Below are 24,675 nucleotides of genomic sequence, written 5' to 3'. Positions count from 1 at the left end.
CCTAATATCCACGGTCTCCAATATGACGATTCAATAATTAGATTCAATCTTTTTAGATTCACCTCAAATTGAGTCAACAATGTGAAAGTGAAAATTTATCAAGATCCAAATTTTTTACAAATATTTTACGTCAGCTGAGACTTAGAATTAACTTTCCCACCGTATCAAGGAATCTACCGACCTATATGTGGTTCTCTCTTAACATCAAATTTTTTTCATGTGTGATTGAGAGAACTCTTATGCCTACTAATGTAGAGTGCCTGTCCTGCCAGGAAGTGCCAGGAAATGATGGACGAAAAGCAGCAAGACCTAGCTTACATCACCGAACACAAACATGTTATAGTGACGTCCATTTATTAGTCCTTGAAAGGCTACATGGACCCACCGATGACAATGACCCACCTCACAAGTAAGTGGCATTGATTTAATTTCGAGTTTAATAGCATTACGAATGTGTCACATGTAAATACATGTATTAGACAAGAAAACAAACACCTAGAAATGAATTAAAGCCAGCATAATTTAATGTTGGAGCTCCAGGTAAAACCATTCAATCACACTTGGTTGTGTCCATGTAGACTAACAATTTGTATTTATTTGATTTATTTATTTCATTGGTGTTTTACACCGTACTCAAGAATATTTCACTTAATACGACGGCAGCCAGCATTATGGTTGGAGGAAACCGGGCAGAGCCCGAGGGAAACTCACAACCACCCGCAGGTTGCCGCAGACCCGCCCACGTACGGCCAGAGAGTAGGCCAGCATGAGCTGGACTTGAACTCACAGCGACCGCATTGGTGTCAGGCTTCTGGGTGACTAACAATTTGACTTCGGTGCAGTTTATTTGCATTTCAATATTTACATGTAGTTACCAACTTTTGTTTCAGAGAAGAGAAATAAAAAAGAATGGGGGAAATATTTCACCAGACTTACTTCTGAAACATGCATGATCAATTCTACAAAATACAACAAATTTGTTTAGTATGCAGAGTATATCACTGATTTGTAGTACAAAAATTGCATCAAACTACAACATATGTAATAACAAATGCTTTTTTCACGAGGCTTAAGTGTATGAAGTAAATTCAATCAAATCAGTAATGTCCTGATTTTCTGGTGTTGATAAATAAGGGAACATGGCTGAATTTGTATACACAAGATAAGAATGAACGCAATATATAGAACAATCATCAACATGAAATTCTAAGAAGTACACAACATGTAAGCAGCAAGTGGAAGATGATCAGTGAATTTACAAGGAAAAATAAAATACAAGTAGTCACTGTTATGTACATACTAGCTTAAAATATACCGTTATTCAACAGGGGCGCAGGGTAGTGAGATATGGCCCATTACCATCCCCTTCCTGCACCCCTCCTTCCCCATCCAAAGTAAATATCTACATATATATAAACAATTTTAGCTTTATATCTGTAAATATGTATGATATCTGTGTCTTTTCTCACGCAGATTGTACAGGTTCGTCGCATACAGGTTATTTACACAATGGACATGACACAAGCTAGGCAGACACCGAAAGCCAATACCATCGTGCACCGTAAACAAGATCCGGGAGGCCCTCCCCAGCCAGGACTATTGCGGGTTTCAGTATCCCAAATTTGAATGAATTCATATATCACTGGCTGCTTGTTGTCTTGGAAAATCGTGATTTATGTCGCTGTATATGATCGTTTTTGTCCACGGATATGACTCCTGACGTAGTAGGGGCAGGCACCGATAGAGAGCCACTGTGAGCCTCTGAAGCAGCCTGGTAAGATGGTAGGTCCTTCCGTCGCTGGACGAGGTTATGGATCAGCAAATCTACATAACCTACCATACAAAAAAGGGGAAAAAATGTTTAATATATTTAAGCATATCAAGCTGATTTCGTATTTCAATGTTTTCTCAAGAAACTTTCACAACTAAATACAATCAGACAAATTGTTTAAAAAATAGCACTGACTATGGAGACTACTGAATAATGTTTACTCCTTTTTTTTTAACTCATAGATCACAAATGCAGAATTCTTCATATATGTGATTTAATCTAATAGTTCTGAAGATTGATCACAAGGAGTATAACAAGTCTCCCGTACAAACACACCTTATATAAGACAAATACACTAAAATAAGTGGAATTAAAGCCGAATTAACGTGTAAAGTGGTGATATTTTTTTTATTGTCGTTTGCACGTATAACATCCAATGTCTGATTAATCAGCGTGGATGAAAATTTAAAAAATAATTTACTGTTAATTTTAACAGAAGTCTGTTGTCTGAATGATGCAAGAATGTATTCTGCTATTGCAACAGATTATCATGTTAAATATAACACAAATACTGTATTAATTCAACATTGTAAAGAATCAAAATGATGATTCTATAAGACGAACAGGGTGCTATGCTGAATGTGACATAATGGTGTGTCATAATGACAGAATACATTCTGGCATTACATAGACAACAGGCTTTATGTTAAAATGAATTGAGAAATTTTTTTAATGTAAAAAAAAGCAGTTACATATGGGTTGTAACAATGTAGAATCAGACCAACCCTCTGTAAGTATAATATTCCAGAATAGTTTTACGTGGCAAATGACAATGCCGGAAGGAACGGTCCCGTAAACAGGTACACATGTATGCAAATCAACATGTAATGCTTCCCTAGCTTCTCTTCTCCTGCAATATATGTATACTTTATTCATTGAAGGATCGTATAAATGATGCGCATACATTAACAAATTTTGAATAAAATAAAATCATTTAAAAAAAATGGAATGACAACATCATCACTCTCGGCTGAACGTATACCGAATTATTCACTTTGACTCAAAATAACGACTCGATAGATATACAACCAATAGACACAAAACTCACAACAATTCTGGGCTTATTCTGAAGGTCCACAACCCATCTCATTGAACTTTAGTCTCAAAGAAGTCAGCAGGATACTCCGCTCATTTCCAATACATCCACTACTCACTCTCGTCTCGGTCCTACCAAGCCGAGGGCCCGGGTAACATAAAAACGTGAACTAGCACTATTTGTCATAAAGTACGAACTATGAAGACCCTATCGCCTACAATATAGGTAGCTCGGCGTGGCGGAGTTGCTGCCTACATGATAAGACTAAATAAATCAGTGGCTCCTGAATTTTACTTTCTGGCCTGTCCTTTAAGGTATTTAGAGAAGCATAACGTGAGACTTTCCTTATTGAGAATGGGTTAGTATAGTTTGATTTTGTTCCGTTTTGGTGCCAAAAATATGCATACATACACAAAAAATAAGATGTCCTTGCTGCAGTATAAGCCAAACCGTGTATTTGTATAAGCCTGTTCATTAAAGTTACACGTATATTAAAAATCAAAGAAATTGTTTTTAATGGCAGTAGGCCTATTTTCTGTCGAAATGGTTAGTTAAAGAAGTACATCAGTTTATAAAGCCATTTTCAGATTTACATCTGGTTGTTTAACTGTTATTAATGAAATTCCTTTGTACCTTTGCTATTGAGTACTGAATAGTAAGTCCAAGTGTCAAGTCCCGACATCTGTACACCTTTCGTCGACCATGAAAGGGCGTTCCAAGTCGATAATCCCTTGCATTCCTATCTATTTATCTATTTCACTGGTGTTTCACGCCTTACTCAAGAATATTTCAGCTATACCACGGCGACCAGCATTATAGTGGGAGGTAACCAGGCAGAGCGCGGGGGAAACCCACGGACATCCGCAGGCTGCTGGCAGACCTTCACAACTACGATCGGAGAGTAAACCAGCATGAGTTGCACTTGAACTCACAGACCAGATCTGTGAGAAGCTCCTGAACCTTGTGCTCTTCTAACCTTTCTTTGTTCACCAGAATGCTTCTAACACGGTATTTACATTGGCAAATTTATGCATAGGGATGTTGACGGTAATGTACAATCAACGAGGCTAGATGGCGTCAGGGCGATTCATTTATACCTTATTTCATTGAAAGGAACAGTAAGGCAAACCCTCAGTACCTTCAATTATAGACAATTAATGTGAGTCCCTTGGTTACCTTGTGTCATAAATAGGAAACGCTAGTGCGAATGTGTTCATAACACAGAGATGGCATGTCATTGCAATTTAGGCCTTGGTACCTCCATTACATTTAAGGAGGTACCCTTGATGCAACTCATCGGTGCGTTCCTGAATCGGCGTCAATACAACCTTTCTGTGTGTTCATGAAAAGGGAAGTGACATCAACGCAGTTCACGTGTACCTTCACATACAGGGTTTCTTAGATGACGACAATGTAACCCATCAGTAGCGTAATGTATAGTAAACTGACATCAGTGACTTCCTTTGAATAGGTGGGGCCTCCGTGGCTCAGTCGGTTAGCGCGCTAGCGCAGCGTAGTGACCCAGAAGCCTCTCACCAATGCGTTCGCTGTGAGTTCAAGACTAGCTCGTGTTGGCTTCCTCTCCGGCCGTACGTGGGAAGGTCTTCCAGCAACCTGCGGATGGTCGTGGGTTTCCCCCGGGCTCTGCCCGGTTTCCACCCACCATAATGCTGGCCGCCGTCGTATGAGTGAAATATTCTTGAGTACGGCGTAAAACACCAATCAAAATCAAAATCCTTTGAATAGCGGACGACCTCATTTCACCGGTATGTTGTTTCACCGGAGTGGTCACGGTAATTCAACCCATCGGTACTTATATTTATGTATAGCGAATTGACGCCAATGCAGCCAGTTGGCTAAGTTGATGAATAAGGGGATGGCGTCAATGTAACCCATCGGCTGGTAGGCTCACCGTCTATAAGTTGGTGCAATCCATTTTATGTGAACGGAATTGACAATTATGTGTCCAATCGGGTACGTTCGTAAATAGAACCAACCTCGGATCAATCTCAGACAGGTCGACCTCAGACATGCCGACCTCAGACAGGTCGATCTCAAACAGGTCGACGTCAGACATGCCAAGTTCAGACATACCGGCCTCAGACAGGTCTCCTCATACGTCCTGTGATGTTGAGTTCTTTAAATCGTATATTGTCTTTATCATTGTACAGAACTTAAATATTTTTCTATCAAAGTCTTTAAAGTTATATAGGTGAATTGCAATATAGGTGGAGTGGTTGGGAAGAGACGGGCCTAGAACGTCCACATAAATCCTTCTGACGTTCATTTCGTCTTTCGTGGAACCTCCAGGATGTTGAAAAGAATAAGACATCAGCCCTCTACAGCTAGGCAAACTTGGCATATAGGCGAATAGGTAACATATATGAGGCTCTCCTGGTGAACAGAACAGGCCCATCGGCATTATTCAATACAAATCTATTCATTCTTAGGTACAAATTAGGCCCAAACTGAAGCCTGTCATCTTTTATATAAGTGTGATTTTGCATGAACTGACAATTAAAATCTGAGAAACAATTAATCTACCAACAAACTCGTAACTATCAGCGATGTGAATGCTCTGCCGCCTAAGTTCGGGCAATGCATTTGTGAGTCAGAATCGCGGGATAGAGGCCGCCATTTTATTTGCATTCAGTTTGAACGACGATAACTAAAGGAAAAGTGCCAAATTACTCAGATTAATGTGCTCTTTCCTTTTTCAATATTTTTGACACTCAATTTAACAATTATGAATAAATAGAAAATCGGGGCACTAATCTTTTAACTCCCAGTTTTTTGTGCACTGACATTCGCTTTCAAAATTATAAAAAGTTAAGAAATAAAGTAAAGCCAGTGCTGGAAATATTGTTTGTCGTGTTTGCTTATTAATTCTTACACAAGAGGTACATTGCACACTAATATCAGTGATAGCGAATATGACCTAACAAAACTCATAAGATTACATGAAGCGGATGTGTTCAGGGCGACACACATCACGTCCTCTCCGCAGCATTGTCATTTAACACAAAGCAGTCCTCATGCCTCCACGTACACCTTAGTTCCGGTAGTTGAGAGTCGATTACCAACTATCGGAGTGAAGGTGGAATCATGTATAGGACAAAGCGTGATGCATATTTGCGTGTCTGTATGTCAGTATCATTCAGTGCTGCATGCTCCGATAAAGAGCAACAGTATTACATTCCAGACAGCCAGGCATCATGTCTGCTGAAGGGGGTAAATGGAGTGGGGGAGGGGCATTGAACCAGAACAGAAGTCTTTCAAGCGCGCGAGATCTCCTCAAGTCCGGCTTCTGACTCGTATACCCGCGGGTATTTCTTGTTTTTCTCTTAATTACTGATATAATCTACTAATTATAACAAGGGGGCATATTAATTGGAGCATCCGGGAGCGTCCGTGGCTCAATTTTTGTACTACAAATCAAGTGATATACTCTGCATACTAAACAAATATGTTGTATTTTGTATAATTGATTATGCATGTTTCAGAAGTAAGTCTGGTGATAATATTTTCCCCATTCCTCACTCTTTTTTATTTCTCGTTTTTGAAACAAAAGTTGGTAACTACATGTAAATATTGAAATGCAAATAAACTGCACCGAAGTCAAACTGTTAGTCACCCAGAAGCCTGTCACCAATGCGTTCTCTTTCAGTTCAAGTCTAGCTCATGCTGGCTTCCTCTCCGGCCGAGCGTGGAAGGGTCTGTCAGCAGCCTGCGGGTGGTCGTGGGTTTCCCCCAGGCTGTGACTGGTTTCCTCCCACTATTGTGGAGTTGTGCGAAAGTGTAGAGAGTGGTTAACAATGGTTATGACATTAGTTTACCTCACCTTGCATGCCCTCAATTTATATCGAGTTCAAGTAAAATATATTAAGGTATGCATCTGTATCTCAGGACAATTTGTAAATGTTGTAAATGCATCCCAATTGTGTGGTGTTGTCACGCTTAATGGCAACCATCCGGGTGGTACGTCGTGAGTTTCCCCAGGTTCTGTCCGATTTCCTCCCACCATAATGCTGACCGCCGTCGTATAAGTGAAATATTCTTGAGGACAGCGCAGAACACCAATCAAATGGACACAGACCCCCATTACAACTTCCGTTTTTTTTTTCGATTGTAGTTCTGTGAATTTTAGGGTATGAAGTTTTTTTTTTTTTGCTCCCAGGCGTCCATTAGTTCTGTGAATTTTAGGGTATAAAGTCTTTTGTTGGCGTACAGGTGCATGCTTGGTATTAAAATGCTGGAAACTGTCTAAACTTTGAGGAGGTATGAGCTTTATTGATGAAAGTTTGAAATTCTGACTAACAGAATATTCTGTTGATATGACAGAATAGTGTGTCATAATAACAGAATACATTCTAGCATCACTCAAACTTTCTGTTTAAATTAACAGATTAATTTTTTGAGTGTACAAAATTTATGTAACAATGTTAAATCTGGTTGTTAAAACTCCATCGAAGATCCCATTACCCCAAAGGGCAGTTGTTGAGAAAAACTTACGGTGATATAAGTGCATGAGAAGAGATCACATTGTACACAAGCAGTCTTATGATCTCTTAACCGTCGGCCTGTCTCAGAAACTTTGTACCCCAGATAGTACGGTCTCTGTACATAATGTAGAAATAGATTTGGAATACATTAAATCGGTTGTGAAAAAAAAATATCAGAACGTAAGTCCTTTTCCATGGTATAATCCAACTGATGAAACTTTTGCATCGAGAAGATAAACCGACGACCTACGTGTTTGCTTTGTGTTTTATGCCGTGTTAAAGTCTTTTTCACGTACATCTATCTAACCGCTGTCGGGTTTGTGGGTAGAGGAAAGCAGAGTGCCGTGGACAAACAATTCATCCACCTTTGTCAGGTAGTTGACAAACCCCCTTACTGTGCTGGATTTGAACAGCAGCTGACCCCATTTATCAAGGGACAGCGTACCAGCGCCTCAAACATCTGAGCTAAAAAAGCTTCTTTTTATAGGTATAAGAACAATTTTCAGTGCAACGGTGAATGGAACGAGCCAACCTCTATACGCAAAGAGGAATCCATAGTAACCGGGCTGCGTGAAACTAAGACTAAGTTGTTTTTAAGGTCCCCTTTCGGGAAGAAAAGCTTACCATTTAATAAAATAGTGTGTTTTATGTCAAACTGGTCATTTTTTATTTAAAAATTGAAATTTGTTTCAAAAATGCTAAATTGTTTTGTTTGGGTTTTTTTTTTTCAAAACAGGCATTTCTTTCAAAAATGGCTTCTAGACAAGTGAACAGTGTTAATTCAGGAAAGATCTGGTATATAAGGAATCCATAATTAATTTCCCAATAAAAGTTTTGGCCTCACAGTACTTTATTTAAATTTGAAAGGCCCGAGTGTCTGCGGTAATCATCTTAATTACACCTTAATGACGTATAGGGCATGACCCATGACACGTTGCGCAAAATAGGCAATCAGCTGATCTGAGAAAAAATTTCCCTTTTTGCCTTATGTGCATGCATGTTTTCGTATCTAGTTCTTGAAAAACACATAGATTTATGCCGGTAATGAAAATATGAATTCTTAAAATTCTTAAAAAGTGCCCAACATTCTTCCTTCAAAGGACAATTTCTATTTCAGTTTTGACGGTTTAGTGAGAAAACTTACCGATAGATATAAAACGAGCTAGATAAAGAGCTTTTTAATGTTGTGGACTGTATCGTAATGCAGCAAGATGGCTAGATCGATCCTTGTCAATGCCAGTTCTTACCCTGTTTTTCTTTTTTACGCTACTGTAATATTTGTAAACTATTTGAGATGAGTGAAAGGGGATTTTGAATTGTTACGACCCAAACTGTCTGTATTATAAAGAGATGGCTTGTTCGAAATACACGACAGTTTAGCCAAAAAAGTAACCAAAACCAGCAGATTTTATTTTACAACAATTTATTAGCTTTAACAAGAACAGATAATAAGACTTATACAAATACTAAAGTACTTAAGTTTAACAAGAAAGGATAGCAGTATCTATACAAATACTAAAATACTTACATGTACAACGGTGTCAATTCCAAACGGACGCATATATTCCACAATGCAGAAAACCATACAGGCATAAATGCAGAAATAAGAGGGAAAATCCACAGTATAACTGAGTGTATGACGAAATATACACAAAATTCCACAGACAAGGTCCGTGTACTAATAAGCACTGTGTACACAAGAGCACAAATTAAATATACAAGTTCAGACTGAACAAGTGCTCGGTGGAGATAGGATATAACAAAGTCAGAGGCTATAAAACACCAAAATTCAGCACAAAAGGCCTACTAAAGTAATACACAGCAAAAGCATCCAAAACTCTCAATAATTCTCCGTTCTCTCCTTTTGACTTGATGTAAACAAACAGGCACCGAACTGAGCGTATTCTGGAACATTCTAAGGTAGAGGCAGACAGCAGGCCCTGAACTTAGCATATGTAAACAGTGGCAAGCTAAATTTAGAAGCTGACGGCAGTCGTGCACATAACAGAATGGTCATACACATTATGTATTTATACCTTTCCCTCATTGCACCGTTTTCCGGACGCTGTCAATTGCACCACTTTCCATGCGCTGTCAATTTCACCGCTTTCCGGGCGGTGTCAACTGTACCGTTTTCCAGACGCTGTCGACCGGCCAAAGCCACCAACGGTTCCCTTTACAACAAGACATTTTTAAAATGTTTGAAAATTTTGAAATAACAGTTGAAATAATCATGCTTACTACTTTTAGATTAAAAATGGGCAATTTGTTAAACAAATTTCACGACCAAAAGGGATTATGTCAAAACTGGCTCATTCCAAAAGTGGAACTTATTTCAAACATAAGTTTATTTCCTTTCTTATTTCAAAACTGGCAATGATTTCAAAATATCATCACTTCACTGCCGCTTGGTTGAATTAATGAAAAGTAATGAATTTTCGATACCTCGGGGTAAAGGAAAATGAGATTTCTCATTTTATAGATAAGCATCTACTCTAATTTTGAAATGTTTTTTTTTAATATGACGCAGGGATGTTGTCAACGTTAATTATTTTTTAATTAATTGGTACAAAATTTTAATATAAAAAGCCTTCCAGGCGTAAATTTTAATTCTTCTTGTCAGTAACAATTGCATTTTCAATTCAATGGACATTAATACGGCCCAAATATAATGAACTATCAAATCACGCAAAATTAACATATATGATTTACCGTCTGTAACTTGAAAACTAAAATCTGGATCAGTTTCAGATCCAGAAACATTTTGTGGAGTTTCAAAGCGTGTACCCACTGAACAGTGGACATGACAATTTACATTCGTTGTTTACAAGATTTACATGTCTCAAGTCGAAACCAATGTACACCAGGTCACCAAACTGGGTGTTTCATATAACAGCCGACAAGGATGCATTAAAGAAGGGTCACCAAACTGGGTGTTTCATGTAACAGCCGACAAGGATGCATTAAAGAAGGGTCACCAAACTGGGTGTTTCATGTAACAGCCACCAAGACAGATTATGCACAATCTGGGACATTTCATAAAAACTGTGCAACAGCCAACACGACTGTTTTGTAGACAAAAAAATCTCTTGTGAACGGATAATTTCGTACATAAACACTTACGAATGTAAATATCTATCATCAAACTGGTGGGGTCGACAAACTGGTGGAGGCCTTCCTGGCTCCAATGATTAACAGCATGGCTCCCTTTGAGTGTTATGCATTTAACCAATGAAATCGCATGTTCGAATCCAGCTCTCGATATATGGCCTCTCTGTTTTTGGCAGGGATACCGGGAGAAGGCCGTTATTTTACGTTGATAGCTGTTTTGTCCATTTATTTATTTATTTTCATTTATTATTTGTTTGGAGTTTTTCGCTGGTTTGTTTGAATGTATTCTCGGCTGCAGCTCTGTGTCAGGACCGAGATGGGTGCGTAGTAGTTGATTTATTTATTTACTTATTTGATTGACGTTTTATGCCGTACTCAAGAATATTTCTCTTATACGACGGCGGCGAGCATTATGGTGGGAAGAAACCGGGCACAGCCCGGGAAAACCCACGGCCATCCGTAGGTTGCTGTCAGACCTTCCTACTGCCGGAGAGGGTCAGCATGAGCTAGACTTGAACTCACAGCGTCCGCATGGGTGAGAGGTTCCTGGGTCATTACGTCCCCTGGCGTGCTAACCCCCTTGGCCACGGAGGCCCCCGGCAGCAGTTGAAGGCTGGCGTACATCTACGTAGGCCTATGTCTACAACGCGCTACATGGTCTACCGGCATTCTGCTTTCATCCAACCGTACACCTGTATAATAAACGAAAAAATATTGATTATTATGCTAATGTACAGACATAAATTGGTTACATGGCGACTCCATTCCATGGAGTTAAGGTGCGTTTCAGGCATTTAGGCTGCTCTAACCAATAATGCATGATCAATTCATGGAGAACTATATAATTATGATGTTAAATATCTTGCTCAAATATTTTAATCAGTAACCATGCATGTGTATTACGTCACCGATTAAAGTCATCGCCGGGCACATCATTAATACAGTGTCGCTTTTCCGGGTCAAATCGGCCACAGTAAACAAACTGTCAGCATGCCGAAAAGAATGAGCATGGGCCCATATAAATATAGTAGGCCTACCCTGTATACGGCATACACAATGATTAAATTTAACTCCAAAATGCACGTGGCTTCAGTTCCGTAGGCATGCTAACTGAGGCAATTATAACATGTAATATTAATTAAATAGGGGCCGATTCTACAAAGCCATGGCCTGTCTTGGCGCTCAGCACTCATACTCCTTACAGCCCGTGCGCCGCTCCCTACCTTCGCGTCTCATCACTGCCACCACTAGACAAGCTTGACCTGTGCGACGCATGTAGGTTTAACCTCACCACTAATATCTATAATCAGTATTCATCAATAAAATTATCTCAGGTGTTAGAATCATCTTGTGCATACTTTAGATAAAGAGAATGCATTTGTATCAAGTATTATCAGAGCAAATGTTGAGACATGTTGAGAGGTTTTTTTCTGACATCTCTTCCTGCCTCGTCACCGTGACCCCTGTGACCTCGGCGTTGTTCAAGATTTCCGCAAAAACCATTGCTAGCCGTGACAGTGATGTAAAGCGAACGTAGCATGCGCTGTTATGAGCATGCTGAGCACTAAGAAGTAAGAGCAAGGAAACAGCCTAGAACTGGTTGGCCGGCTGTCAGCGCAATGTGACACGAGAAGTCACAGTATATGAACATGCGCCTAAAGAATATCATCATATAACTAAAAATTATTGTGCGACGTTAAAACACAAGCATACACGCACAAACACGCACGCGCGCACACACACACGCACACGCGCACGCACACATGCACTCACTCACTCGCACATACACGCGCACTTACATGTACACAGAATAATTTCTGATTTAAGTCAAAATTTGAAATACGATTATGGAGGTTATTTTTCGCCCTAGACATTAGCATTTGGACTATATAAGGACAAATATGTTAAATATTTTAAATCCCAGTACCACAAACTAAACACTGTTTTCAGTTTTACCAGAAATGCCTTTGTGCCAGCAGCGCCAGGTTCCAATCCCGAAACCATAAACACTAACACAAAACTTAAGTAAATACCGGGGCTCGCTATGAGGACTGGTAAATATTAACGAGCTTTAGATTTTTACAGAACTTCTTTGGGAATAGTTTTTGGTTAAACTGAGTGATTTCTATAGATGTTTATATACTGCATTTGAACAGATGTTAAGCGTGGAAGACTACCCCCGAAGTCCCAGTATTTGTCTATCCGATATGCAGTTACCTCCCTTTATACACGGGTTTGCGGTGCATCTGTCTACCTATGAACGTGTTGGTTGGTTTATTGATTGATTCCTTGATCATGCAGTGCGCGACCACAATACCAAGCCAAGGATATACCGCTCAGCCTGGGAAGTCGATGCCATTCAATACGTTATGTTATTTCCAAATCTTTATTTATTTATTTATTTATTTTTTAGAATTTTTATTGCCTCATAAAAACAATTTAAAGTATCCGGTAGGACAACAAAAAATGGTGGCCTTTTCGGATCACATATAACTGATGTAACACCCGTTCTTCTTGAAAACTTCCCCTACATTTGTTTACGGAAAATTCTGAAAATACATATTTTGTCAGAAATTATATCCAATGAATTAACTTTATTGGACTTTTTTTTTGTTTTAATGTATTTTAAGCGAACCTCAGAAAATATATTTTTTTTTTTTTGACATTTCTTTAATTAAAAGAAATAATGTAATAATATATTTCTGGACACAGTTATTAATGTGATCTGACGACTGTCATGATACGTCGTGAACAGCACAACTATATTTGTTATTCCTTCATATAAACCTATTTAATTATACCATCGCATTTTCCAGAAATGTCAACACGAACATCCCAGCCCCTTTTTATAACAGTGGGCCTACTTGTACGTGTGCATTGGCCGACACCAGCGTTGTTTCTATACAGTACTGCCATCCTATCATAATCTCACACTGATGAGAATCAAGCAATATATATGTAATTACCCCAGGATATTCATGCAGGGCACTCAGAAATAGAGACACGTTAACTTAAGGATGACCAGTATCAATAACATGTGGTTTATAAAACAGAGATGCCTTCAAGTTCAGAATTTGGTTAAATTACCATATGTAGGCCTACCGGTACATTCGAAAGGGCACATCTGTAGCCTAGTTACGATTGAAGATGCCAGTGACTTGAGCGCCTGCAGTGGAGAGATTTCTCACTCGAATTAGAGCCTGTCTAGACATTTGAGAATATAGAAACCAAAATAAGATGAGCCCATTATTGATAGTTGCGGCATCATCAATGCTAGCCATTTTTCAGATCTGATTCAGAGTATATGTAGCCTGTGCTATATTATAATTATGTCAACATAACACTGAACAAAGTATTCCAGTATTTGTATTTGATAGGCCCAAACTGAGTAATGTTATAGAATAATTAAATAAGTTAGTCGGATTACGGATTGTTATTTGTTTATGCAGCTTGTTGGATCGCTTGCCAGAATGGAGATCTGCGGAATGATACATGAGGTGACGAAGAAGACGAACTCGTCACTGAGTTAACATTACCTGACCACCGCACGACCTCATAAACACTATAGTCCGCGCGCAAGTAGTCCTATATGAAAATAGGCCCAAAATGCGATTATTAAATAGTTAATTTTCAACCACAGTCCGCTTTAAGAAAATAAAATTGGTTCCAAACAACGATTAACGTTAGAAGCAGTGTGTCTGTTCCATCGATTCCCCGTAAAGGAGAGCCAAGGTAAATATTGTTGTGGCGACAACCTTAGCCCGGAGAGACGTGAGAAGACTGGAGGAGCCGCCATAGTTGTCACATGCTCAATTCCACATCTCACATGACCTGTTGTTTGGCCCCGTGATCAAGCTTGCTTTAGTTCCTGGCAAATTCAAATCGAATTGCTAAACACCGATGGATATGCTAGATCAGGCTTTGGAATCAAGGTGGGTACAACAACATGAGAAATTTAAGAGAAAAACGATTCGGATTTATGCGTAAATCGACGTAAAAAAGTAGGTCGCACCATTTGAGTGGAAGGAGATATGGAGGTATGGAGAAAGCTTTAGCAGACAGCGGAACAGCCTCGACCACGTTGTTGTGACCATGTGAGCTGCAATTTTATATCACATGATCAACTGACGAAACTACTTGATAAATATAGATATCAGAGGTGCATGTGTGCATCATTATATATCGTGAATATTGTCACCATTCTTTACTACTACTATAAAAGCTAGATGACCATTCGCGGAATTTATTTTGATGTGCCCTTGGATAAGTTTAAGTGCTCAGTGTCATCCATAACGGTAGGTTTCAGTAGTATGAGGTATACTGTAGATAGATCCAGGCGTGCAGAGTATGAAAATAAATCTGTACTTTATGTGCGTTCAGTTATTTGTTTACTGACACGTATTTATTTTTTTTTTTTCTTTATTATAATTTACCTAATTTTAATAATTTTTCGATAAGGGATTTAATTAGAGTGTTTGCCCTATGGATTTGTCACAAGTTTCATGCGTTTTGTAAGCATATGAATATAATTTAGCCTGTATTATTAAAATGTTTCATTTCCATCATTTTCAATTTTATTCCCGTGTGTACACTTTAAAATTATCAGTCTGCTTAGCCTTCACAATATTCTGTAAGACGGGTCGGAAGTTGGATGCTTGACGCTAAATCAAAATGGGCAAATCCTTAAAGGTTCAAGTGCTGTCAGCCATTCAAACTATCATTTTAAAGGGTTGACTCCCTCTGGTTACTTTTCTGTAAAGAATTTCCTACCTTAAAGCTATGTTTTGTATTGTTTATGGTAAAGTCTTATTCAAGGTCTGGGAGGCCTCTGTGGCCGAGGTGTTTTTTTGTGCCATTACTGAGCACATTCGAGATCACGTTGCCTTTCTACGAGATTCTATTTTTACAGATACAAGGCTCGTGTATAGACATGCACCATCAGCGCAGTGATTTCCCCCAAAATTTGGAGATAATTGTTGATAGAGGAGTATCAGATATTTAAATCACAGTACCACAAACTATACACTGTGACGAGCTTTTCAATTTTGCCAGAAATGCCTTCCTGCCAGCGGCGCCAGGTTCCAAACCCGAAACCATGAACACTAACAAAAAACTTGAGTAAATACCGGGGCTCACTATGAGGACTGGTAAATCCAAGTATTAATAAGTTCTTAACTCTGTATCAAAAGAATAAAGTCAAGCGACTACCTAATCAAAAACATCCAAAATAAGAATGAACTATTTACTCATGCATTAGCTATTGAATATTAAGTTATTCAACATGGAGCCGTCCATGAAAGACAGCATGGAAAAAGAGTTCTAAGATGTAATCACATATGCCAAGGCAATCAGAGGCATTTGTGTAGAGTTAAAAGCAAATCAGGTCACTGCTCTTCGTGTGGCATGTGAGAAAAGAGATGTCATTGCAGTCTAATCGACCTGGTATGGTAAAAGTCTTGTAACTGATGCCTTGAGTCATTCAGTGTCGAAAACATAGTGAAGTACTCTCTATGACTATTGTTGCATCCCCTGTGTATTCTGTTATGCAAAATCAAATGATAAATGTGTAAATATATTTAAATTGCAATGGGTCAGCTTGAGCATGGACGGAGATGATAATAATGCCCACGAAGCCTGTAAATTAGCGCACTGCTCAACTGTTCAGTACATTCGCAATCGCGTGCATTTTTTTTACATAAGGCAAAAGTAGTTATCTCAGATCAGGTGACGTAATGCACGAGCCTCACTTTCAACGTCACTGTTGTAAAAAGTCCATTAGAGATGTAATCTCAACGAAGGCAGTACGTGCAACTCTAGTTTAGAATGTGCAGCGCAATGACCCAGGAGCCTCTCACGAGGGTGGTCACTATGTGTTCAAGTCCAACTTAAGCTGGCTTCCTCTCCAGCAACGTGCAGGTGGCCATATGATTCCCCAGGGCTTTGCCAGTTTTCCTCCCGTCATAATGCTGTTATGTAAATGAAGTATTTTTTTAGTTCGGCATAAAACACCATTCAAATAACAAAATAAATATTCAAGATTTGTCTCTCATGGATTAAATACGCTTTGTTTTCGCCTCCAGTATTGTAGTCACATGACCAAAGAATGTAATGGTTATTGGCTGAGATTAAACTATGATATCACTGCAAAACTATGAAAATCTTGGCAAACTGTAGAGGCCGCTAACAAGTCTACGAGAATGACAAAGCATTTTTACGTGTAAAAGGGTTCCTGCCCATCATTGTTGGGATTCAAACTTTCAGCCTTTCCTCATGCTACATCATATCGTTAATTTCATGCTTTTTATTTTTTTATTTTTTTTGCAGTCAAGAAAAAACCAACGATTCTGCAGCGTCTGACGACCAGGTAGCCGTGCATTTAGGTGGTATGTTTCCAATGTTCGGTGTAGTACCATTTTCCAGTGCGCTTTCAACGATAGACCAGAGTTATCCAGACAGAAGAAGCCAGTCATAATATTAATAAAACTTTATTTGATTAGTATTCACTTTGTATTGGACAAGTTTTTGGTTAGCCTTTTGCAAAACAAAGCACACCCTCAGGACCCTCACCCACTGAAGCGATATGGAAGGTATTTAAACACATTTAATACTAATAATGGAGAAATTCTTGAGTATTTCACTTAACAAGAATCAAATTAAATAAATTAATATAGGACATTCTCCTTGTAGCCCTTCACAAACATGTGCTTACATGCACTAAACCACTAAACCTTTTCTGACCAAGTGGCCAAAAGAAAAATCCTCTGGGCTTTTGACCAGTGTGGGTCCATGCTTGACTTCAGCTCTCTGGTTTAGTGAAGGTTTTGGGTGACTCTGGGGGTTAGCTCTGAAACCATGGTGATTCTTGCTGTTTTCCTCTGTGTTTGTGATGTTTTTTTTTCCATCTACAAGTTGCCTTCTTCAAAAGATGGGTGTCATTGTATTGAAATCTCCCCTTGCACATCATCATCTTTCGGAATGAAATCGTAATCCTGGTTCTCAGGCCTAGCTCAGGAACCAGGGTGGCATACTGTTTTATACTCACATGCTCAACCTGACTAATGCAGTATGATGTTGTATGGTTGTAAACTTAGCAGCTTCTTATTCATCGGCAACATTCAAATGTCAAAGTATATTTTTAAGTGAGTATTTGTGACAGTTCTAGAGTGTAAGGTTAGGATAGAGTTGTTCTGACTGGAGGTCAGAGATTGTGTTCCACTAGCGGACAGCCCAGTGAGGAGGCTGCTGCTGTAGCCAGTGTATCCAATCAGGGAGCTCGAACCCTGGACCCAAATGTCCAACATCAGTTCAGGACATATACTAGTAGTCAGGGTAAGGCTGTACACTAAACCAACCATAACTGTCCAGCTCATTTGAACAACTCCATGGTGTGAGTTCTTAGGGAATTCTTAGGGTGTTTTTAGTGTACATCTACCATGACTTGTTTGAGGTAATTCAGAGGTAGCTCACAGGTCTTGCCTTGCACAAGAGATTAGGTACATGTTATTTGATAAGATAAATTTTTTGATGCTTCATTGTGACATAATTTACATCATACTTGTGATTGTACATTTACAGGTATGTTTAAAAGTATGTACTGAGCATGGTCACCCTTAAATAAAAATATATTGTCATAAAAAATTTTGAGGCAAATTACCACACATATATTGTACTGTTGTGTCCACAAAGGCAAACCAATTGTGTGCGGTGTTTGTGCACTTGTACATGTATTGCAGTTGTTGCTTGTACATTAAATGTTCCTTAAAACCCTCTGCTAAGGATAATACCTGCAGTGTGGATAGTTGCTGATATACATATAGCTGAAACAGGGGAGGTAATTCAGACAAGCATGGATGATTTGTAAGGATAAGGTAGATGCTTCCACAGTTGCATACTCTGTTTTTGTTTCATGTGGCTGTTCAGGCATGTCATTTGTAAGGGTATTTTGCTATTGTTAATACAATGAATAAATCTTGTTACTCTTCAATCCGCATTGCAAAGTACAGCCCAGAACATTCCACTCCTATCTCCTTACATCAAACCTAGAACAGCCAGGATAATTTTGTGACTTATGCAAGTAATAGAAAACCTTTACTAAACATTGAAGAGAGGTATTTACATTTATGAAAGTTAAGGGTGTTGTTAACATGTTCATTTGTGTATTCATAATGATATTGTCATATCAGAGGATCTATATCTGCCTTGAACACTAGTACATTGAGTTAACTTACGCTCTGTGTGTTCAGGTCAGGTGACATACCGGGTGGTACAGGTGGCTCAGGATGGAGGTGAGGCACAGGTTGTTACCTCCACAGCTTTCCCCCCAGGCACCCAGGTGACACAGGTAAGTGCAGTCTTTAGACAATTCAGTACAACAGCTGAACATGTTACTCCTGATGACTGGAGTTTCTGAGAAAGGCGTCAAAACATACATTTACCTATGAGAAACAGTAGAGAGTTGGCTCAAAATCCAGGACACATTCTAGTTTTCTCTCCGGTGATAGGTTGGAAGCTCTCTTAGTCGTGGGTTTCCCCCTGGGCTCTGCCTGGTTTCCTCCCACCATAATGTATGCAGCCATGGCATAAGTGAAATATTCTGGTGTACTATGTAAAACACAAATTAGATAAATAAAATCAAGGTCCAAGATAGGCATAAATCCATCTGGATATTGTCTAAGGGAAGATAACTGGGCTGTTTACGACAGTAGCATCATGACACTAAACAGTTGATGACACTCAGCTGTTTGAGCTGTCTAACATTTGTTGCAGACCACTTGAATTCATCAGTATTGTTTGCATAACTCTACTTCACCTGTGTGAAAGTTTGTTGGTAGGTTGCCAAAACTTGGTGATGTAAAGCAGGCACTCCAGTTTCTTTGGCTCATAAAACGGACTGCTATTGTATAAGAGAAACGTTCTTGACTATCATGACATTAACTAACAATGAAATAAATAAAGTTAAATAAACAACATTTGATATGAACCAGCTTTTGTCATAGAAGTTGTGCTACTGTCAGATAAACGCAGTGGGGATTCATTGTGAATGTGTGAAAGGCAGCACCACTAAATCTACAAAACAAGAAATAGTATGAAAATTGATGGTTAGGCTCTCTAAGATTTTGCTTTTAATGGCTGTTTCCTTTTCGTCTGCTGGCATTCCATTATACGTAGAAATATGAAACTGAGCATTCAGAAGCTAGGAGGGCTTGACATTTGTCTGGATAACCCTCTGGTTTACACTGTGGCTTCAGATTGATAGACCAATAAAATAAAAATGCAAATATGCAAACTTGCTAGTTATCTGAAGTGTCTTGTGGCTTGTGGTTGATGAACATTTTGGAACATCATTACTGTTACTCATTATATCGCATATAGAACATCTCACTTGTGGCTTTGTCTCTTCTGTGCTTACAATAACATATCTGCCCAGTTTTCTCCCACCATAATGCTGGCTGCCATCGTATAAGTGAAATATTCTTGAGTACGGTGTAAAACGGCAGTCAAATAAATAAATAAAGTAACAGGATGAGTTGAGACATTCCTGTGGTAAACTGTGTGCTTGATCTTGATCTTTTTGTGTGCTTGTCACTGTTGATAGTGTACTTTTGATGTTCACAGACTATTGATATGTGCATGTGATCTTAACTTATGGTTCATATTGGACTGATGTTGACAGGCTGTCATCCAGAGCCCATTCGGCAATGGCCAAGCAAACCAGGAAGACCCCAATGCTGAGACAAGATTCACATACTTCCCGACAGTGGCGGGACCCACAGATTCTGCTGTGACACAGGGTCAGGATGTCCCCCCTGCTGCAGCAATAGGCCCTGTCACTGCAGGAGGAGGTGAGAGCTTGGTATTATACCCCACACAATAAATAAATAGAACCTTGTGTAACTGGCATGTGTCGCATAACCCTGATGAACTAAATGGAGACAAGGTGTGTATGGTAACTGCTCTTCTAAATCCACATGTTTTCTAACATCGCCTACACTTGTTCTGCTGAGCAGGCCAGTTCTATGTGATGATGTCTCCACAAGATGTATTACAAGGGCAGAGAAACATTGCACCCAGGACCACATTTTCCCCCAAAACTGATGGCCGCACAGCCCGAGATGATCGTAGACGAGCCACACACAATGAAGGTCTGAAGCACGAACACCTGTATTATCAATGCTTGTGTTTCTGATTCATGCTTACGGTAACCTTGTGTATTATAATACTCATTTTATTTTGCATTGTAAACATCAAAATCTTCCTTTTTATACTCTCTTAATTGGATTGAATATTTCAAGAAAAATATTTACCTCAATATTTGGAAGTTTCTCTTGTGTGTTTTTCACTCAATAATATTTGTCTTGTTTTCTGTTTCTTAGCATAATTCAAGATAATGTTTTGTTGTTGTTGTTTTTTTTTTTCAGTTGAAAGAAGACGAAGGGACAAAATTAACAATTGGATTGTGCAGCTTTCAAAACTTGTCCCTGACTGCTCTCAAGAACAGACAAAACAAGGCCAGATCGGGGTAATGATGATCACACAGATTTAAATTTTTGGTTGTCTGATCTTTTTCTCAATGTGCGGGTGATGGTTTTCAGCTGGAGTTATGCCCCTTGGCACACACTTACATTTGCTATCTTTATTTACATATAATTTCAAAAAAAATTACAAGGGATTATAGAAGGTTAAGTACATTTGGAAGTACATGCCTATTATGTGGGGAGGGGGTGGGGTGGGGTGAACAGTGTCTGAAAAAGGATTTTAGGGAATTCCAGCAGGTATTCATTAATGTGACAGAATTCTTCATTTGGCAAGGAGTTACAAGTCCATGAGCATATTTGATAACAAAGACTTTCTCAGCTCTTGCATAAGGTTGCTGTATTTTTGTATTTACTTTATTTTTCTGCAGAGCAAAGGTGGGATTTTAGCGAAGGCATGTGACTACATTCAGGAACTAAGGGCGGCAAATGCAGCCTTGGCGGAGCGCGTGAAAGAGACGGAACGGTTACAGGTGGATGCAGAGTTACTGGGACAGCAGTGTGAGGAGTTGAAAGCAGAGAACTCTATGCTGAGAACGACTCTGAGTCAGAATGGAATTGTTAAGCTTCAGGATGTGGCAGGCAATCCATCCTGAGTGGGGTGTGGCGGTGGTGGTGGAGGCATTAAACCACAGCCAAAAGAGGGTGTTATTCTCAAAACTTATGTTAAGAAAAAGTTATCCACCTCAGTGGCAGATCTTGAGCTATTCATTTTATGCACATGGATTCACCAAAGCTGCAAAACTTCCACATTGTTTGCTAGGATGAGTGACATTTCCACCTGCCTTTGCTGACAATATGACAGGATGGCAGGAAAGACTCGTAAAAGAGTATTACCAAGGTATTACATGCTGACAGTCAAAGAGTGTTGCCGCATAGAAGTCCTTAGTTCTGGTACACTGGATGATACTTGTCCCAGCCCATTGTCCGTGAATCCTGACTCATTCGCACAGTGATGTTTGCAAATTACCTAGCACAAAGATCAAATCTTACCACAGTTCATATGATGTTACCTTTTAGTCTTACACTCCTGTAAGTTTTAATTGTACTTCAACTGGCTCTGGGTTTTAGAGTATTTTTTTTTTTTTAGCTCCTGTTTTGTGATAAGAAGTGGTCACGAGATTTTTTCCTTTTTTTATTTTTATTTCTTCTCGGACAATCGATGTTTGGCTTTTGCTGTCAAAGCCATGCTTAGTTGGCATAAGCTAGAAGTTTGGATTTCTAATATCTCAAAAATATATAGATTTCAGTCTGAGGCCTGCTAAAGCTGATCTGGTTTCAGGTTATATCTGTTGGATTGTCATGTTGTAAAGTTTATTACTGACATCCGACTAAAAGGCTAAACCTTAAAATTTTCTCAAAATTTATGCATTTCATTTTGAGCAACAATCATGTGACTTCTGTTAAAATCAGACCAAAGCTCAAGATGCAGTTCAATCATTTCACTTATCTATCTAAATCAGTTGTAGCTATATAGCTAGTACAGAGGCTGTGGATACCTAAGTTTCAGTGGACGTTGTTTTTTTAGTAAGACCTAACAAAATCCTGATTTGAAGCGAAAGCAGCTAGTGCTTGTTTAGCTCTTCCATTGTGAAGGTGTGTTTCCTGGATGCCATTGATAAATCAGTCATGGAGCTATATGTAGTAATGTTATCTATACCCCTGTTCAAACATCCTAAACAAACATTGGGTGTGTTTCTCCTCACGCTTTTGTTGTTGTTTAGAATGAAAGATTGAATGCACTAAGGTAAACTAAAGCAGCAAGAGTTCACATCAGAAAGCTGATAGACATACTTCTGCATTGGCATTTGCTGCATGTTATTCCAGATTCAGGATGAGATATTTTATTGTTATATCTTGTGAAGGACATAAGTCATCTTGCATTTAGCAAACATGTTGACAGTTTTATCTAATTCCGTTTGAAACTGACAACCAATGTAACATTCACCGCAATGTGCATGTGTAAGCCATGTAACATTACCTGTATGTATCAGTGGGAGATACATGGAAGATTAAGTAGGGTTGTGCCACTAGCAATGTAGGGGAAAATTCACACCTTTGTGGGTAACTTTGAATAAGAAAACCTATGTGCTGATCCAATAAAATTCACTTCACAAGCACAAGATACCCTCATTTCCTAAATGGCATGGTACAGTACAATCTTGCCAACTTCCTTGTAATACCAAAACCCTAAACAAAAACTAGCCCATGGGACTGAGTTTTGGGATTCAACAAGTCAGTTGAAGCCATGCGCTGTAATATTATAATGTGTTGGGATGGCAGTCTCGTGACAAATGACTTTGGGAATCGTACCATTGTTGGTCTGTTTTATCAACCATGTTGGTTCTGCCTATCATTTCTCATCTCAGAGATGTATGTTATGTAGGAAACTATTTTTAGTTTCACTTCATTTGAAACTTCTTTTGTTATTTAAATGGAATCTAATGAAATTGTTATGCCTTAGGCAAGATTCCTATTTATATTGCATTTGGGAATATTTTGAAATATTAAGGCAGTCAACCTATACTTTGTATCTCAGATAATCAGACTTTGGAGACTTGGACCTGTACATAGCCAAATTAGATACCCTAGATATCAGTTAGAGGTATGGCATATGTTCTGTGTATATTTTGATGTTTTTGGTCTCTTGGACATTGTGTGCATGGTTAATTTCTCTGTAAATACATGTATCAGGCTTACCAGAAAACAGCACCTCACAAGCCCCTACACAAGAAAAGCAACTCTTGCAATACACAATAACAATACAGAAATAATAAATCACTTGAACAACAATAGAAGCTTTCTTATTTGTGATATCTTGTATTCTTACTGAAAACACTCTTATTATCATTAAAGCATATAAACGACACTATTGTTCCATGAGCTGCACGATTTGCTTGCCTGTGTGGAGGGAAGATATACCCCATTCAGTGATCATATATACCACGAAACCTAGTGCACCGATCATGTCAGTTGTAAGGCAGGAAGTTGCAGCAGTCAAATTCTGCAGTTAACCTGTGCCATTAATATTTCACAGTTAATTTCTGTACAGGAAGGGGGTATTGCTTCTTGTTTGAAGCCTTATCTTACTGCCACATAACCCAACGGCAAGCCAGCCAAAAAGCCTTATAGTCTACCTACACCTACCGCTTTTAGTCTCGTGTCAGCAGACCAGAGGTTAAGGGCTGCACAGTGCAGAAGAACACCACTGTCTCTGAACATGAAGACTTCTTTGTGGAACTGTTCACCATACTGTTTAAGGTATAATTAGGGGATTCGATCATAATTTGATTCTGGAGAATTTTAAATCTTAATACCACTTGGAATGGTTAGTGTTGACATGTGGTTTGTTCACAAGCAAGTCTGTCTGGCATAATTTTACTTACGTATTCTTTACCCAGTCCGATGATATGAAAATGTATTCACACGTAGTGCTTTCGTAGACCTGTTTCAGATGTATCGAGAAGGAAATTGTACGTATGTGCACATCCATAAAACATAACATCATTATGGCAAGTGTACATGTTTGTTGTATAATGAATTATAAGTTACCGTATTTGAATAATGGCCATTGTAAATAAACTGATTGTTGTCTATTTGAGCCGTGCTTGTGTGGTTTCTGTGGATTGGAAGTAAGTCTGTGTTACAGTTGAGAGGCTTGTC

At 39.0% G+C, this 24,675-nt stretch overlaps 1 protein-coding gene across 2 annotated transcripts; it reads left to right on the top strand.

Annotated features, from left to right (window-relative positions):
- The first annotated feature begins 37 nt into the window (after positions 1-37).
- LOC135462028 (upstream stimulatory factor 1-like) lies at positions 38-24,599 on the top strand. 2 transcript variants are annotated; one of them, XM_064739363.1, is made up of 7 exons: positions 38-409; positions 16,805-16,863; positions 18,724-18,821; positions 20,154-20,322; positions 20,488-20,622; positions 20,899-20,999; positions 21,384-24,599. In XM_064739363.1, the coding sequence occupies exons 1-7, from the start codon at positions 186-188 to the stop codon at positions 21,606-21,608; spliced, it is 1,011 nt and encodes a 336-aa protein (XP_064595433.1). In that variant the 5' UTR covers positions 38-185; the 3' UTR covers positions 21,609-24,599. The 2 variants fall into 2 exon arrangements, with proteins under 2 accessions (XP_064595433.1, XP_064595434.1); XM_064739364.1 differs by lacking the exon at positions 38-409 and adding an exon at positions 14,273-14,412.
- The last annotated feature ends 76 nt before the right edge of the window (positions 24,600-24,675 follow it).

This window comes from Liolophura sinensis, chromosome 1 (assembly GCF_032854445.1).
Source record: "Liolophura sinensis isolate JHLJ2023 chromosome 1, CUHK_Ljap_v2, whole genome shotgun sequence".
In the NCBI taxonomy this organism is placed as follows: Eukaryota; Metazoa; Mollusca; class Polyplacophora; order Chitonida; family Chitonidae; genus Liolophura; species Liolophura sinensis.
This window is presented reverse-complemented; position numbering and strand designations above follow the sequence as displayed.

Coding starts and splice junctions, on each gene's coding strand:
- LOC135462028 (XM_064739363.1), top strand. CDS start 186: ATGTGGTTCTCTCTTAACATCAAATTTTTTTCATGTGTGATTGAGAGA. Junction 20,323..20,487: donor CCCTGTCACTGCAGGAGGAG/GTGAGAGCTTGG, acceptor TCTGCTGAGCAG/GCCAGTTCTATGTGATGATG. Junction 20,623..20,898: donor ACGAGCCACACACAATGAAG/GTCTGAAGCACG, acceptor TTTTTTTTTCAG/TTGAAAGAAGACGAAGGGAC.